Source organism: Dama dama, chromosome 22 (assembly GCF_033118175.1).
Source record: "Dama dama isolate Ldn47 chromosome 22, ASM3311817v1, whole genome shotgun sequence".
NCBI classification, from domain to species: Eukaryota; Metazoa; Chordata; class Mammalia; order Artiodactyla; family Cervidae; genus Dama; species Dama dama.
In genome coordinates this window covers 38962411-38977876 of record NC_083702.1, presented here as the reverse complement: position 1 = coordinate 38977876, position 15466 = coordinate 38962411, and the positions used below count along the sequence as shown (strand labels likewise).

The 15466-nt window shown below is 38.7% G+C and overlaps 1 protein-coding gene across 4 annotated transcripts in view; it reads left to right on the top strand.

The window, feature by feature from the left end:
- TMTC1 (transmembrane O-mannosyltransferase targeting cadherins 1) overlaps positions 1-15466 on the top strand; it is a 287777-nt gene that overhangs the window by 262240 nt on the left and 10071 nt on the right. For all 4 annotated transcript variants that reach the window (XM_061125206.1, XM_061125208.1, XM_061125205.1 and 1 more), the window contains 6 exons: positions 5107-5209; positions 7260-7395; positions 8011-8155; positions 9082-9219; positions 10542-10664; positions 13009-13086. In XM_061125206.1, the coding sequence (XP_060981189.1) occupies positions 5107-5209; positions 7260-7395; positions 8011-8155; positions 9082-9219; positions 10542-10664; positions 13009-13086 (723 nt within the window). The remainder of the gene's footprint in view (positions 1-5106; positions 5210-7259; positions 7396-8010; positions 8156-9081; positions 9220-10541; positions 10665-13008; positions 13087-15466) is intronic.

Sequence of the window (15466 nt, the reverse complement as noted above, 5' to 3'; positions counted from 1 at the left end):
TCTGTTGTGGTAAATGTTCATAAATGTACATCATATAAACAAAGCTCTTTGGGGTCCTCAGTAAGTTTTAGAGTGCAAACCAGAAGTTTGAAGATAGCTGCATTGAGCCCATGTCCATTTGCCCTCCTGGTTGCTGCAGTCTGAACTATAAGAAATCTTTTCTAGACGTATCAGTTGGCCCAAGAGAGTAAATGACAAAAGGCCCATTTTCACATCTACTTCTCACTTTCCTTTCCTTGAGGTAAAAAGCATGCTATGTCAGTAATTACAGCAGGTACAACATGGAGATGTTGACAGTATTTTATCTCTCCCCCGGGCCTTTCTATTTCCACCCCACTGAAAATTCTTTTGAGCCTCGGAGTGGGGCCCATGGCTGCAAGCTGCCCATTTTTAACCACTGTCCTCCAAGGCTGACTTCATGCTGAGATGGTGGTTGGCTGGGGACTCTGGTGGCCGTATTATTTGTCAGAACTATTCCCCAGGTCACAAACATTTTTAATTAAAGTTGTCCTAAAAATAGCTTATATTCATTTCCTCTGGCTCTCACAAGTCAGTAGAGACTGGGCGTGATCACCTTAGGTCAGGACATCTAGCCAGATGAGGTAAATGAAATTGAACTTGAGGGATTAAGAATACTGCTTTTGAAGATAAATGCACTGCCCTTCCAGAGAAGGTGAAATTTGTTTTAAATAAATACCTAGAAAGCATTTTTCTCCTGCACTGGTGGTTCCTTTACGTTTTTTTAATAAGTGGAGTTAATCATTCTTTGAAATTTACAGTTAAGTGAAAGGACAAGAAAGACAGATATTGAAAGCATTTTTCATTGAACCCGAGTCTGGAGGCTGCCCTTGGGGATACCAAAGGCACAGGAATGTGATTACTTGCTCTAGACATGGATGGTCTTTTAAATCGCATTACTTCTTTGGACTATGAAAATTGCATTTCTAGTGGAGACCCAGCTCATAAATCCAAAAATGGATTTTTAGATGAAAAAGGTGATCTCTTTGCCTTTTTGGAGCAGCCAGGAATATGGGGGGAAAGTAAAATTAAATCAGGCACAGCAGTAATTGCACTTGAAAGCTCTTGTATTTGACTTCAGCAACTTAGAATACGAGGACATCAATTTTATTCCTTTCAGGAAAAATATCTTTCAACTCTCTCACAGTTTAGTTATAAGGATATTTTTAAGATCTCAAATAGCACAGATTTTTTTCAAGCATATTTTCATATTATACAATTGTTGGGGTTAATGGTAACCTGCATTTCCCAGCATTTGAGTCTTGGCTGGTGTAGAGAATCTATTAAACACCAGTCTGGGTGTCACTCCTGTTTGCTTCCCAAGCGCCTTGCTTTTGTGACACTGTTACCAGCCATCACAGTGTCTCCCTCTTGCCCAAATCTCACTGTCTTGTCTGTGAGGGTAGGATTGTCTGTTACCCACTCTTCTGTCTCCGCTATATACTTGACACGTGGGTGGTGCTACTACTTATACCCCTGGGAGACAGATGCCCAAGACATGGGGGAGGAATGAAACAAAATGTGTCTATTTAAGGAGCTCAAAGACAATGTACGGAATACAATTCAATGTGAGCAGTGTGGTAAAGAGGTAAGTGCAGTGCTCTTGAGTCCAGGTTCCCTGGCATCGTTACTGTGGCCGTATCAGGTGTCACAACCCTGTCCACGTGGCATTTCCCATCCAAGCTCTTTAGTTAACCCTATATGAGAAAAAATAAGTAACTTGAATGTTCTTCCTTTTAATTTTTTTAAATCATCTCTGATACAGAGGTCAGTAAACAATTTCTTAGAGGCAACCAGAGAAACAGTGACCTGGCTAATCTGAACCTGGGTAACCATTTCTTTAAAATCTTGATTTTCTTGGGTTTTGACCAGTGTTGGTGTTTGATACTAATGTCATCTTTGTATTTAAATGTGCTCAACAAATACTACTCCTAGTAGTAGAAATAAGGGTAGAGGCTAACATGACTAAGCATGCTAGGCATCGTCCTGAGGGCTTCAACTGCTTTAATCCACTTGATCTTCAGAACAACTTCCTGAAATAGGTTATTCCTTTACACTTGGCAACACAGAGGGGAGGTAAAGTCATAGGGACAGTAAATGGTGGGGTTGGCATTCCAATACATGTGCCAAGCACTGACAGCCCAATTCTTTTTTCTAATTTTATTGATGTACAGTTGATTTACAATGTTGTGTTAATTTCTGCTGTATAGCACAGTGATTCAGTCATGTGTGTGTGTGTGTGTGTGTGTGTGTGTGCACGCACATGTGTGCTAGGTCATTTCAGTCATCTCCAACTCCTTGCAACCCTATGGACTGTAGCCCACCAGACTCCTCTGTCCATGGGATTCCCCAGGCAAGAATACTGGAGTGGGTTGCCCTCCTCCAGGGGATATTCCCGACCCAGGGATCAAATCCATGTTTCTTATGTCTCCTGCATTGGCAGGTGGGTTCTTTACCACTAGCGCCACCTGGGAAGCCTATATATATATGTATGTATGTATAACATTTTCATTTTTATATTCTTTTCCATTCTGGTTTACCATGGAATATTGAATATAGTTCTTTGTGCTATACAGTAGGACCTTGTTGTTTATCCATCCCAAACTCCCCTTCCTTCCTTCCTCTCCTCCCCTACCCACCTCCCCCTGCCTTGGCCACCGAAAGTCTGTTCTCAATGTCTGTGAGTCTGTTTCTTTTTTGTAGTTATGCTCATTTGTGTTTTATTTTATATCCCACATACCATAGTGATGTCATATGGTATTTGTCTTTCTCTTTCTGACTTACTTTGCTTGGTATGATAATCCCCAGGTCCACCCACATTGCTGCAAATGGTATTATGGTGTTATTTCATTCATTTTGATAGCTGAGTAATATTTCACTGTATAAATATACCACATCTTCTCTATTCATTCATCTGTCAATGGACATTTAGGTTTTTCCATGTCTTGACTATTGTAAATAGTGCTGCTATGAATGTAGGGGTACATGTATCTTTTTAAATTATACTTTGTTTGGATATATGCACAGGAGTGGGATTGCTGTATCATATGGCAACTCTATTTTTAGCTTTTTTGAGGAGCCTCCATATGGCAGCCCAGTTCTTAATCACTATGCTATGCTTTCTTTATCAATTACTGAAAACATGTGCTGAATGAATGGGCAAATGAATAAATATCTGATACTACTCTCTATTAACTCAACTGGGATCTTATGTATTTTGTGACTTACCTGTCTCCATTTAACACCTACACATGTACACTCACCAATTTGTGAGACGTTCAGTGGGTGATGGGCCTTCCCAGGTGGCACTAGTGGTAAAGAACCCACCTGCCAATGCAGGAGATTTAAGACATGAAGGTTCGGCCCCTGGGTCAGGAAGGTCCCTGGAGAAGGAAATGGCAACCCACTCCAGTATTCTTGCCTGGAGAATCCCATGGACAGAGGAGCCTGGCGGGCTAAGTCCATAGGGTGACAAAGAGTCAGACATGACTGAAATGACTTAAATGCACACACACAGTGGGTGATATCTTCATTAAGTTTTTTTCTTCAATAGATTTAAAAGAGATAGCTTGAGATTTTTCATTCATCTTTGAGTTATTTTGTTTTAGTTTGAGATTCTTTTGAGTTTAGCAATTAGAAAACACATTTTTAGAAACATGGAAATCTATTTTTGCTGGACTATGGATTTGCAGTTGAAATAAGAGAAATTTGCCAAATTTGAACCATACTTTCTTCCCTAAATGGAACTTAAGTATGTAGATTAAGAGAGATGGCATTGGTCATTCTACTGAGAGTTAAGTGTCTTTGCATTTCTGTGTCAAATCAGATTTAGACTTCTTGACTTCTTGTTTGGTACTTAGGGCATTTTTACTCATAAGCTTAAGGTGTCATGTCTGAGAAAAATGGTGCTGCCCATTCCCTTTTTTCCTGTGTCTGTTTGAATGCTTAGTAGTAGTAACTTCTGATAAAATTATGGACAGTGTCCATGATCAGAGCACACGAAAGGAACAGTTGCTCTGTGTTTTATGCCAAACCATTGCCTTTCACCTGACGTTCATAGCAGTACTAGGAAGTGGTTTACTTGTGAGTTATTGTTAGAACCTGAGTGGCTTTTGAGTCATTAATTATCCATTACCTTCTATATTGTAAAAGAAAGTGTGACATGACAATCTCAGATGGTCATGGAAAATGTGCCTAAAAGCTAATTCAGAATTATTGAAGTGTGTTAAAGTGGATCATTAGAGTAGAAAACCAAAGCAGCTGGAAGAAGATCCATTGAAATCGTGGCAATTGATGTGGGCCTTGCCACAAAGGGAGGAGTTGGAGGTATGCCTTTGAGGGAGCCTGTATTCCTATTGGAAGGATGTAGCTCAGAGATGGAAAGTGGAGGGTAATAAGGGAAGTAACAAATGGTTTGGTAAGCTATAGAAATATTTAAAAAAGCAAAGGACAGGCAAAGCCCTCCCATAATCAGCATCAACCCCCACACCCACTTCCTTCTAAAATATCTCCCCCTAAATCAGACAGCATAGGTAGGAGAGCTAGCCATGCAAATGCAGCTGTTGGACAAATAGCCAGGCCTCCCATGAGCTTGAGCAAAATTCGGGAGATGGTGGAGGACAGGAAAGCCTGGAGTGCTGCAGCCCATGGGGTCACAAAGAGTCAGACACAACTTAGCTACTGAACAACCACCACCACCCTGTCTCCCAGTAAGATCACCCACCTCGGGAGACATTCCTATATGAATGGATCACCTGTTTTCATCCAGACAGTTGCTGGAATGGAAGGCATCCCATTCAGACATCCACTTTGAGGCTTTTTCTGTAGGGCAAATCCTTTCAGATGTTGCTTCTTAGTAAACAGCTGGTTTGTGCTGAAGGGACTAAACACAAGTATATCATTGATATCCATGCAGTTGGCACTGACTTTAACTCAAAGTAAGTAGTGTTTGATCTTGGTGCCCATTGCATAGCAGATGTTCAGTAAGTTATTTTCTGCTTTTCCCACTTCTGTTATTCAGTGTATTGCTGATTTAAAAGAAAAAAAAAAAAAACTCTCTTATGTATTTTTCTTTGTTCTTTTTTAAAGGAGAGATTTAAAGAAGCTGAGGAAATATACCTGGCTGGAATAAAGAAATGCCCAGACAGCTCAGACTTACACAACAACTATGGAGTTTTCCTAGTTGATACTGGTGAGATTAAAGAGAACCTGTTGAGATGAGATAATACTATCAAGCGAAGTGGCAATCCACCCAAATAATGCTTCAAAAGTAGAACTCACCGGGCTTGGCAGGAAACTCACACTGACAGTCCCATTGTACTTGCTGTCAGTTTCCTAAATCTTCAGTCTCAGTTTGGTAAAATCTGCCCAGTTCTTATAATCAGATCATTCAGGGTAACTTCCCAGGTGGCCAAAAAGTGGCTTTGATGATTTAATGAGTAGCTGTCTCCTTTGAATAGCATTTATACAAGTTTATAAATCTATAATGATGAACTGTTCTCTACAATGATGCAGAAACTGCCTCTGAATCAATTTACAGGCAGATGGTAAATACTTTTCTACAGCTGATTTAAAAGTCTCCAGAATTATTTCATCGTTCCTTATGTGATACTAAGGAACTGTTCCATTATAATTGATATACTCTTATAGAACAGGTGCTATATAAAATATACTTGCTTTATCTCATTTAATGTAAAACTTTACTGGGCAGGGATTCTGCTTTCTTTATGATTTGCACTCCCACATACTGTTGGCATGTGTTGAATACTTAGAAAGGATGAAAAGATACTTGAATTTAATACAAAAACACCACTTTGTTCTCATTAACTATTAGACTACCTTCCCTGCAATCAATTTCAATTTTAATTATTTTGTCGATATGAAATGCTCAAGGGGGTTTATTTTCTAGGGTATTTGAAGCTCTTCTGTTCTCTAGGACATAAATTTACATTCTGATATACCTAGGAAACATCCCTTATTTTTGCATGTAAAACTGTTTCAAAATTGTTTCATGGTGCCACCTGCTGGTTCATTAGCAACATAATAATAAATTAGGTATAAAAAATTTTACAAAAAAGGAAGAAGAGACCTCCTGTTGGCCTGATCTAGCCCTCTTCCTTCTACTTCAACAACAAAATATCCCACCCCAACTCCCAACCCCCAAATCTCACTAACCACTGTATACCTTTCCACACTCCCACTATATTCATGCTTTTGTACTGGTATTATTCTCCCTCTCACCTGTAACCTATACATAGACCCTTACACATGCAGAGGGTTTTTTTGGCACCTCCTGGTCAAACTTGCATTCAAAGAAGATAGACTTGAGAAGATGTCTGTGCAGGTAAACACACCATGTAGAACTTTGGACTATTCCACAATTCATTCACTTACATATCATCTCACGAGGAAGCTTCTTTGGGGAATCTCATCATACTGGAGAGACTTGGTTCTAGTTCTGGCCTTTATCCTCACTTGCCCTGGGATTTTTGTTGAGTTTCTTAATGTCTTTGCACGTCTGCATCTATATCTGTAAAGTGATATAACTTTTTAATATCATTTAAATCCCAAGAGGGAACTAAGTGCTATCAAAAGACAGCTAAGTAGGATCAAAACATCTGCAAAAATCATATGAGCTTATTTCACTAAAAGGTTTTAAAATATACAATGCATTGGACAAATGCAAGTTGGCATTATTATTATTAAAATCCCATTCACTAAATACCATCTAAACAAAAACATACTATTTAAAAAGATATTTTCAAAATACAGCAGCTGCCTGCTTATTTAACGGAATGTCTCAGTTACTAGGTTGCAGTAGAATAATTGTAGTAGACCCTCAGAAGTTGCTTCAGGACAGTTTTCTTTCTATAATAGCACATTCTACTTTGAATATAATGAGAAGCAACAGTAGCTTGTGTAAATAACAATCACTGATAATTTCAAAACATCCTATCAGCTACGGCAATAGCCAGAAAACACTTTGATGAAAATAATATATTTAATAAAAGAAAGAGGTTTTAAGTGAAAATGAATAGTGAAATGGTCCAAAGTTAGGTGGGGGCAAGAAGCCAAAATGTGTGCTAATTTACAAACTGAATAATTGATGGTATGGCTGTAAGAAAAATGATCATCACCAAAAGAGAAATTAAAGAGTTCACATGTTAAAAAGAAAGAAAAAGGGTTGGTCTGTTTTATAACTAAGGCATGATCTGCTCTTACCAACCTACCACTGGTTGCAGGCTTTCCAGAGAAGGCAGTGGCCCATTACCAGCAAGCCATCAAACTTAGCCCAAGCCATCACGTGGCCATGGTGAACCTGGGGAGACTCTACAGGTCATTGGGAGACAACGGTGTGGCTGAAGAGTGGTACAAACGGTAAAGTTCCTATTTTGCACTTTATAAGTCACCCAAAGCCCCTGCAGTTGGCCATCAAAGTCTTAGTTAATTGGAAGAGATTCTTTCAGAATACTAGCAAATTTTGCCAATGCAGACAAAACAGATTCTTCTCTCCAGAGAACAGTACCATAAATGGTACAATGAGGATAAATGATATCCTGATTAATGACATTTTTGCCTGCCGGTTAACATATGGTGCTAAACCAAGTTTGGAGTTTAATTCTTATTTTAGTTAGTCCATTGTTTTCTGAAGCTATGGACTTAACAACCGAAACTACAAATAGCAATTTCAAAAATGGATCTAAACGAAAAACTGCATACATCCAAACAAGCCTGTCTCGGTGAATGGAAAAGATCCTTGGGGCTCAATTTACATATTGCTAGGTCACTAGAAACATTCTTATAGTCAGAGGATGGTACCATGATCTTTTTTTTTTTTTTTTTTCAAACATTCTTCTTGATACATAAAAAAAAAAAAAAGACCAGGTGGGAGCAGAGTCTCAAACCATAGACAGTGGTCCCTGAATCTAAATTTCAACCTCTGGAAATGTACCTATTAGAAGAAAAATGTCCATTTGTTTTCTCAAAATTCAGCGCCCTGCAGGTGGCACACAAAACTGAGATACTGTCGCCTCTGGGAGCGCTGTATTACAACACTGGCAGATACGAAGAGGCTTTGCAGACTTACCAGGAAGCCGTGGCCCTTCAGCCTTCCCAAAGGGAACTCCGCCTGGCACTGGTGAGTAGACAGAGGAAAGAAAGAAGATGGAGAAGAGAAGAAATGCATGGCATGCAATACAGGGAGCTGTAGTTAGTAAGCCTCAGAATGGGAACGAGAATGCTATACTATATCCATTTAATGAATAGTCATATAACCAGTGTTAGACCCATTCACCAAACACATGGACCCTAAAGACACTTTTATGTTTTTTTAAAAAAATAATTTCAAACATAAAAAATTTTGCAAGAATTCTATATAGCATCCTGTAAATTCTTTCACTCAGATTGATAAATTTTTAGCACTTTGATGCATTTATCACCCTCTCATGTATGTATGTATGTGTATGTGTACATGTATGTGTGTGTATATTTAGATATGTATGTGCATATACATATTATTAATACATGTTATTTTTTTCCTGAGCGATGTGAGGTTATCGATCTCTTACTCTTTACTTCAAATACTTCAGCATATAGTTTCTAAGAACAAGGACATTCTCTAACATAACCACAGAACAGTTAGGTATCAAATTTAGGAAAATTAATATTGACAATATTTTTTATTTCAATTTTGGGATCATTACTCTTCCTTTTCCTTAGATTTACAGTAAAACAAACTTGTTTTCTTCTTTTAAACACAGTGTTCTGTTGAAACCATAGGGAAAAATTTCTCCTTCACATAGTCAGCTTTTTTTAAAAGGCACAAGTCATTGCACTGAATGACTTTGATGTTCCGGCCATGCATGCACACATGCAGGCACATGCCTACATAAAGAAACAAACGACCGAAGACTAAAGCCAATTATTAATAACTGTGGTGAGTCAGCCCTCTCTGTGAGTCACAAATAGATGCTGAGCACTTTTGTGGGAAACGTTTCCTGAATGATTTCTTTGATAAGATGATAACCAAGTGCTATCTAAGCCCAGGTCCATGTGGTGTTGCAGGCTCAAGTTTTGGCCGTGATGGGACAGACAAAAGAAGCTGAAAAGATGACCAGTCACATTGTGTCAGAGGAGACTGGGTGCCTTGAATGCTATCGCTTGCTGTCCGCCATCCACAGCAAGCAGGAGCAGCACGACAAGGTAGAGAGCGCACTCTTTGGAATTGTTTGTGTTCACGGTACATATCGGGTATAGCTGAATGAGCCTCCAGTCTGCACCCTCACAAGGGCGAGCAGTCTTGAATATTACCATTTGGCACTTTTCGTAGATACCTACTTGATTGCTTAGATGACCCCTTGAAATGCTGTTTTCTTGGTTTGTTCTGGGTCTGAAGGTTTTATGTGGTGTCATCTGTTTGTTTTCAGCTAACTCAATAAAGACTAACATTGGTATGTTTTATAATTTTGCATGTTCCCTCAAATATATCTTATAGAATGCTTATAACAACCCTTTAAGGCATGTCAATGGCCCTGTGTTGCAACTGTACTGTTTGTCTTCATTTTTAAGTCACATAACCAGTAGATTCATGAACTGATTCAACAAAATATTTATCAAGTGGAAATAAAGTGGTGTTGGAAAAAAAAAAACACAAAAATTATTGCCCTTGTCCTCCTGAGTTTACAGTCGAAGAGGAGACAGAGATTGAACAAGTAATCACAAAACCAGTGTGGAATTATTGTTGTGCCCAGCGATGTCGTGAAGAGCAGCCTGGTCACTAACAAGCATATCCAGGGAACCCGAGTAGTCTGGGCGATCAGGTTCCCTCTAGAGTGACGTGAAGTTGAGGGTTGAGTGACGAATAGGAGTTATTAAACAAAAAAGGGCAGTGAATATCATTCAAAGCAAGAAAAGGCACATGCAAAGGCCCCAAGTCAACAGCAAATGACCCCATCTGAGGGATGGGCTTGAGGGAGTAGGTTACATGCAAGATGTAACCACAGAGGTTGCTGGGCACTCTATCCTAAGGCTTGGGACCAGGACAAGGGATTTTTTCCTTATACTGCAAGAAGCTTTGAGGCTTTAAGGAGAAGAGAGGCTTGTCAGATTCGTGTTTTGAAGGGACCTCTGGCTGTAGGGGGTGGGGTAGTGGGTGCTGGGGGCAGAGTGATCACCAGGCCCCAAGATGAGGCTGCTGGAGTGGTCCAGATGGACATGTAGCCAGGGCAAAACATCCAACCCCAGATGTTGTTTCTTTTCAACAGGATCACACAATGTTCCTGTAAAGTGATCAGGGATATTTCATTGTCACTAACATAAATAGGAAACCTGGAGTATAGGGGAATTATTTGGTCAGGGCTGCATTATTCCTCAATGAGAACATCAGATAAAATGAAAAATGTGTTTTGATCACCACTCATCACACTAGCCAATACATAAAAACAAAAAGAATGGAAGATATTGTTTAAGTTGGTTTTTCTTTATCTAATCTACACTTATTGTGTCTTAATTTCCAACCTATACAGGCACTTGATGCTATAGACAAGGCTCTGAAGCTGAAACCAAAGGACCCAAAAGTTATATCTGAACTTTTTTTCACAAAAGGAAACCAACTGAGAGAGCAGAACCTCCTGGACAAAGCTTTTGAGGTATAAACACTTAATAAAATTGTTATTAAATACATGGATTAAAATTAATACTCTCTCAATCTGTAATGAAACATATACCTTGAAAGCTAAGATCAATGGCATGTTTGTAGAGTGAATTTTCTGATTACTTGACATTGTAAGTTTATTTTTTTTAATAATTGAGCCTCTGGTGTTTGACTAGTAGGAGTTCTACAATACCTCTGCATTGTTTTCTGAATTATCACCTTTAGCTTGATGTCTAAAGCATTCCACATTTTGCCCTCAAGTAACCTTTCTCTCTCTCTCACTCTTTCACTCTCTGTTTGCCTTCAGTAACCCTCTGTTTTAGCTAGACTAGTGCCCCAAGGAGCTTTGACATTCCACATGTCATTATCCACCCGGTCCACCAGTCCCTGTGGAATCCCACTTATCTACCAACACAGGCCTGTGTCTCCCTCAGGAAGCCCTCCAGACCATCCTTTCATCCAGTTACTTGTTTCCTATGAACTCCTAAAACACACTTCTGTCTCTATCAGTCATTTGAAAGCATCATATCTTGTGTTGTTAGGTTTCTCTCTCTTCTCCATCTCCCCATCTTCTCCCCTCTGTGCACATGCATGAGTGCTGGTTAGTTCCCTATTTTGACTGCATCTTCTTTGTGGAAAGGACTGCTTCCTTCTGTGTTCTAAAACATAATATGTTGCATCTTAGAGGTATTCAATGTGTATATCTTTGGAATGAAACTGATAACTCACTTTGAAATAAAAAGACATTTACAAGCATAATGAAATGTTACAGAAATGCCATATATTTTCCTCAATAAAGCCACAGGTTATAATTAATAAAGTCATACAATTATGCAAAAAAGTAAAATTTCAAATTATAAGATTGTTTTCAAAAATAAATAGTAAGTGGCTTTTAAAATATTATTGGAAAAGCACGTAAAGATACTTGGAGAAACTAATTTGAATGTGAATGTCAAAACAGAAATGGTGGCCTATTTAAGCAGAAACTGAATTCCTCTCTGCCTTGTGAAACTTTCAATGCTGTCTTTCTTTGATTATTTATAACTTACATGATCATTTGTATGAGTATTTATATGGTATCTATATCTGTCTGTATTTTATATATTGTATTAAAAACAAAAGTATTTTCTAGTTACTTGACTAATGGATTAAATAGTCATTATGGCTTGATTTGTGAGTAGGAGTAAAGCCATTGGCCAATAATAGCAGCTACGATGTTAGCTTTTTAATGTCTAATTCACACGTATTAAGTAATTTAATCTTCGCAATAATCATATAAGAAAGACATGCTCATTGTCTTCATCTTATGACTGAATTGAGACTTAGAGCTTTTCTAACTTATTCAAGGTCACACAGAGGACAAGAAATAAACATTTTATTCTGCTGATAAAAATTAACACAGGACATACTCTTCAGTTTATTTTAGCAACTTTTTAGCAACACAGTTTCTTAACATTTGCTTCTTTCTCCTCAAACTGAAGTAGAGGAGTGATGGCCAGATTCTAGTTATTTATGGATCTGTTCAGGTGGATTCTTATTCAGGAAAATAGCAAGGAACATTAATATATACACATGGATACTTAGCTTTGTAATCGAAGACAGCACTCTTAGCCTTTAGTTTTATTTAAAGTGACAACTCTTAAAATCAAAGCTCAATGGTGAATATACCCTTTGATTCAAAACTACATGCAAAATGTTAAAAATGTACTTCACAGATATGACATTGTGATACATGTTATTCAGACAAAAAATATTTGAGAAACAAGTAACTCTTTTCAAACACTTTAAGATCTTTCACAGGGCAGAAGAAAAACAAAGGCTTTCTAATGATTAAAACTATCCTCTGGTAAAAAATTATTAGATGCCATTAAAGAAATACAGAATACCAGTCCCTGTAAGAATTTAAGCATGGGCTGAATAATCAGATCAGATTTTGTGAGAGGGTTAAGCTGTTTAGGAAACAGAGATTCTATGATTATATTTTTCTTGCAAAGTCCATTTACAGTGAAAAGGTCTAAGAGCACCATTTTCTCGCAGATCGAGGCCAGTGGGAAATGATGCATGTAATAGAAATCACCTGCATGCCTGGCAGGCATCTTCAGCCTCTTTAAGTCCAAAGGCTAGCTCTGCAAGGAAATTACACATTTCAGTTTCCTCCACTTTAGAATCATCAGCTTTGAAAAATAATAGAAATAAAGGGAACACCTGAGAACTAGACATGACTGTTCATTTTATCAGCCATTTAAATTTCCACATATGTAGAAAATGCTTTCCACAATCCTACAGTGTTAAAGATGGGTTCTCATTTCCCAGCCTGAAGATATTTCTTATGTATTTAGAGCTATAAAGCGGCTGTGGAGTTAAATCCAGATCAAGCACAGGCCTGGATGAACATGGGTGGAATTCAGCACATCAAGGTAAGAAAATAATTCCCATTCATGTGAACCAGGTTTTCCTTTGCATTTTCTCTTTCTTCCCTTTAAAAGTTGGAAAAACTATTGTTAATTTCCTCTTTGAATTATTTGAATACTGAAAACATAGGTGTTTAAAAGTGTCATTAGGGTTTATGTTCACTTTATATTATCTAGACATTGAATATCATGAAGCCATTTTAAAAAACAAATCTATATAAATTAGATGTCATAATTTTATCATAAAGAAAATCATACATTAGGTATCATCATATAGTAGATGAAGTCTGCTGTGTGAACTAAAGTTTTGTTGGAGCTACACTAATACAGCTTATTTTTCTGTAGCTTAACTCACTGTCAAGATATGGGGTTATTATTTCTTATACTTAGTGTATCTTTTATTACCTGACATACTGAAAAGTGTGGTTGGTTGGTTGTTTTCAAGAGAAGCAGCTGCCTTTGAGTTAATAACTGGAAGCTACCCTTGACAGGAAATCAAAGATTCACGGACACTCATTCATCCATCCATTCATTTGATAAGCATTGCTAGAGAACATCCTATGTACCAGGTACATGTCTAGGTATTGGGAATAATGCAGTGAATACAAGGCAAAAATACCTGTTCTTGTGGAGCTAACATTCTAGTAGGGGAAAACAGGCAATAACTAAATACATGTGTGTATGTGTGCGTGCATGCTCAGTCATGTCTGACTCTTTGCAACCACGGGGACTGTAGCCCACCAGGCTCTTCTGTTCATGGGATTCTCCAGGCAAGACTACTGAGTGGATTGCCATTTCCTGCTCCAGGGGATTTTTCCAACCCAGGAATCAAACCCACATCTCCGGCATTGGCAGGCGGATTCTTTACCACTGTGCCACCTGGGAAACCCACATATATACATATACACATGAAATATATCAGATAGTGAAAAGTGCTATAGAGAATAAAAGAATGAAAGAAGATAACAAGTGCTGGGGGTAAAAGCTGAAATTTTAAATTGAGGTGGTTAGGGATGGCCTTAGTTAAAAAGTGGTGTTTCAACAAAGATCTGAAAGGAGCAAGCCACATGGCAAAAGTAGGACAGTGTACGTGCAGAGGTTCTGAGGTATGAGTGTGCCAGTGAATCTGAAGAACAGGGAGGAGGCAGGTGAGAGGAAATGATAGAAACCAGGGCGGAGAGGTCACAGGGACAGATGATGCAGGGCATTGAAGGAAGGGGACTGTGAGGTCTTCAGCTCTTATGCCAAACAAGTTGGGATCCTTGGAGGACTTCGAGCAGAGAAATGCAATGGTCTTACATGATTTTAAAGGATCACTCTTATTTAGCTAGCTTATTTTCAGGCTTCTCTCAACCTTTACCCTGACAAAATAGCAAGATGGTGATTATAATTTAAACAAAGGATAAATAGGGTTTATGATTAAGTGGGAACTGGTCACTCCCAGAAACACAACAAAACAAAAATGTGATCCATAACTATACAGATGGAAGGGAATAATAGGATAGGATAGTCTGTAGCTATTAGCCTCAATCTAACAGAGGAACACAGGGCTTCCCAGGTGGCACCAGTGGTAAAGAATCCACCTGCCAACGCAGGAGATGCAAGAGACACAGATTTTATTTCTGGGTTGGCAATATTGCTTAGAGGAGGAAATGGCAACCCACTCCAGTGTTCTTACCTGGGAAATCCCATTGAAAGAGGAGCCTGGATGGCTGCCATCCATGGGGTCACAAACAGTTGGACACAACTAAGCAACTAACACTTTTACTCAGTCCAATACAGATATATAGATCAGGCACATGACTTGGATGTGGTCATTTTGATGTCACCATCAGGATGCAGGATTATCATCATGAGGCCTTCAAGAACAAACATTAATTTTCTGTGACCTTTTCCTTGCCAGGAAATATGTGCCTCGAGCAGTATTATCCCAGTCCTGGGCCCTACTCCTTGCCTGAGTCTGGGTGAAGCTTAGGAAATATTGAGGGCTGAAGCAAGGTTGATAGTTGGAATAAAACTTTGCAAGGAGATGACACAAACACAGGGAAGGAAAGACTTGCTCATACTATTGGCAATAAAAGATGATATTTTTCATAAAGTTCTATTTAAAATGAAATGGATGAAGCAGAAAACCTATAATACATTTTTTATTACTGGAGTTTCCCTTGTGGTTCAGATGGTAAAGAAAGTACCTGTAATGCAGGAGACCTGGGTTCGATTCCTGGGTCAGGAAGATACCCTGGAGAAGGGAATGGCAACGCACTCCAATATTCTTGCCTGGAGAATTCCATAGATAGAGGAGCCTGGCAGGCTTCTGTCCATGGGGTTGAAAAGAGTCGGACGCGACTGAGTGACTAACACTTTCACTTTCATAATCAGAGCTCCA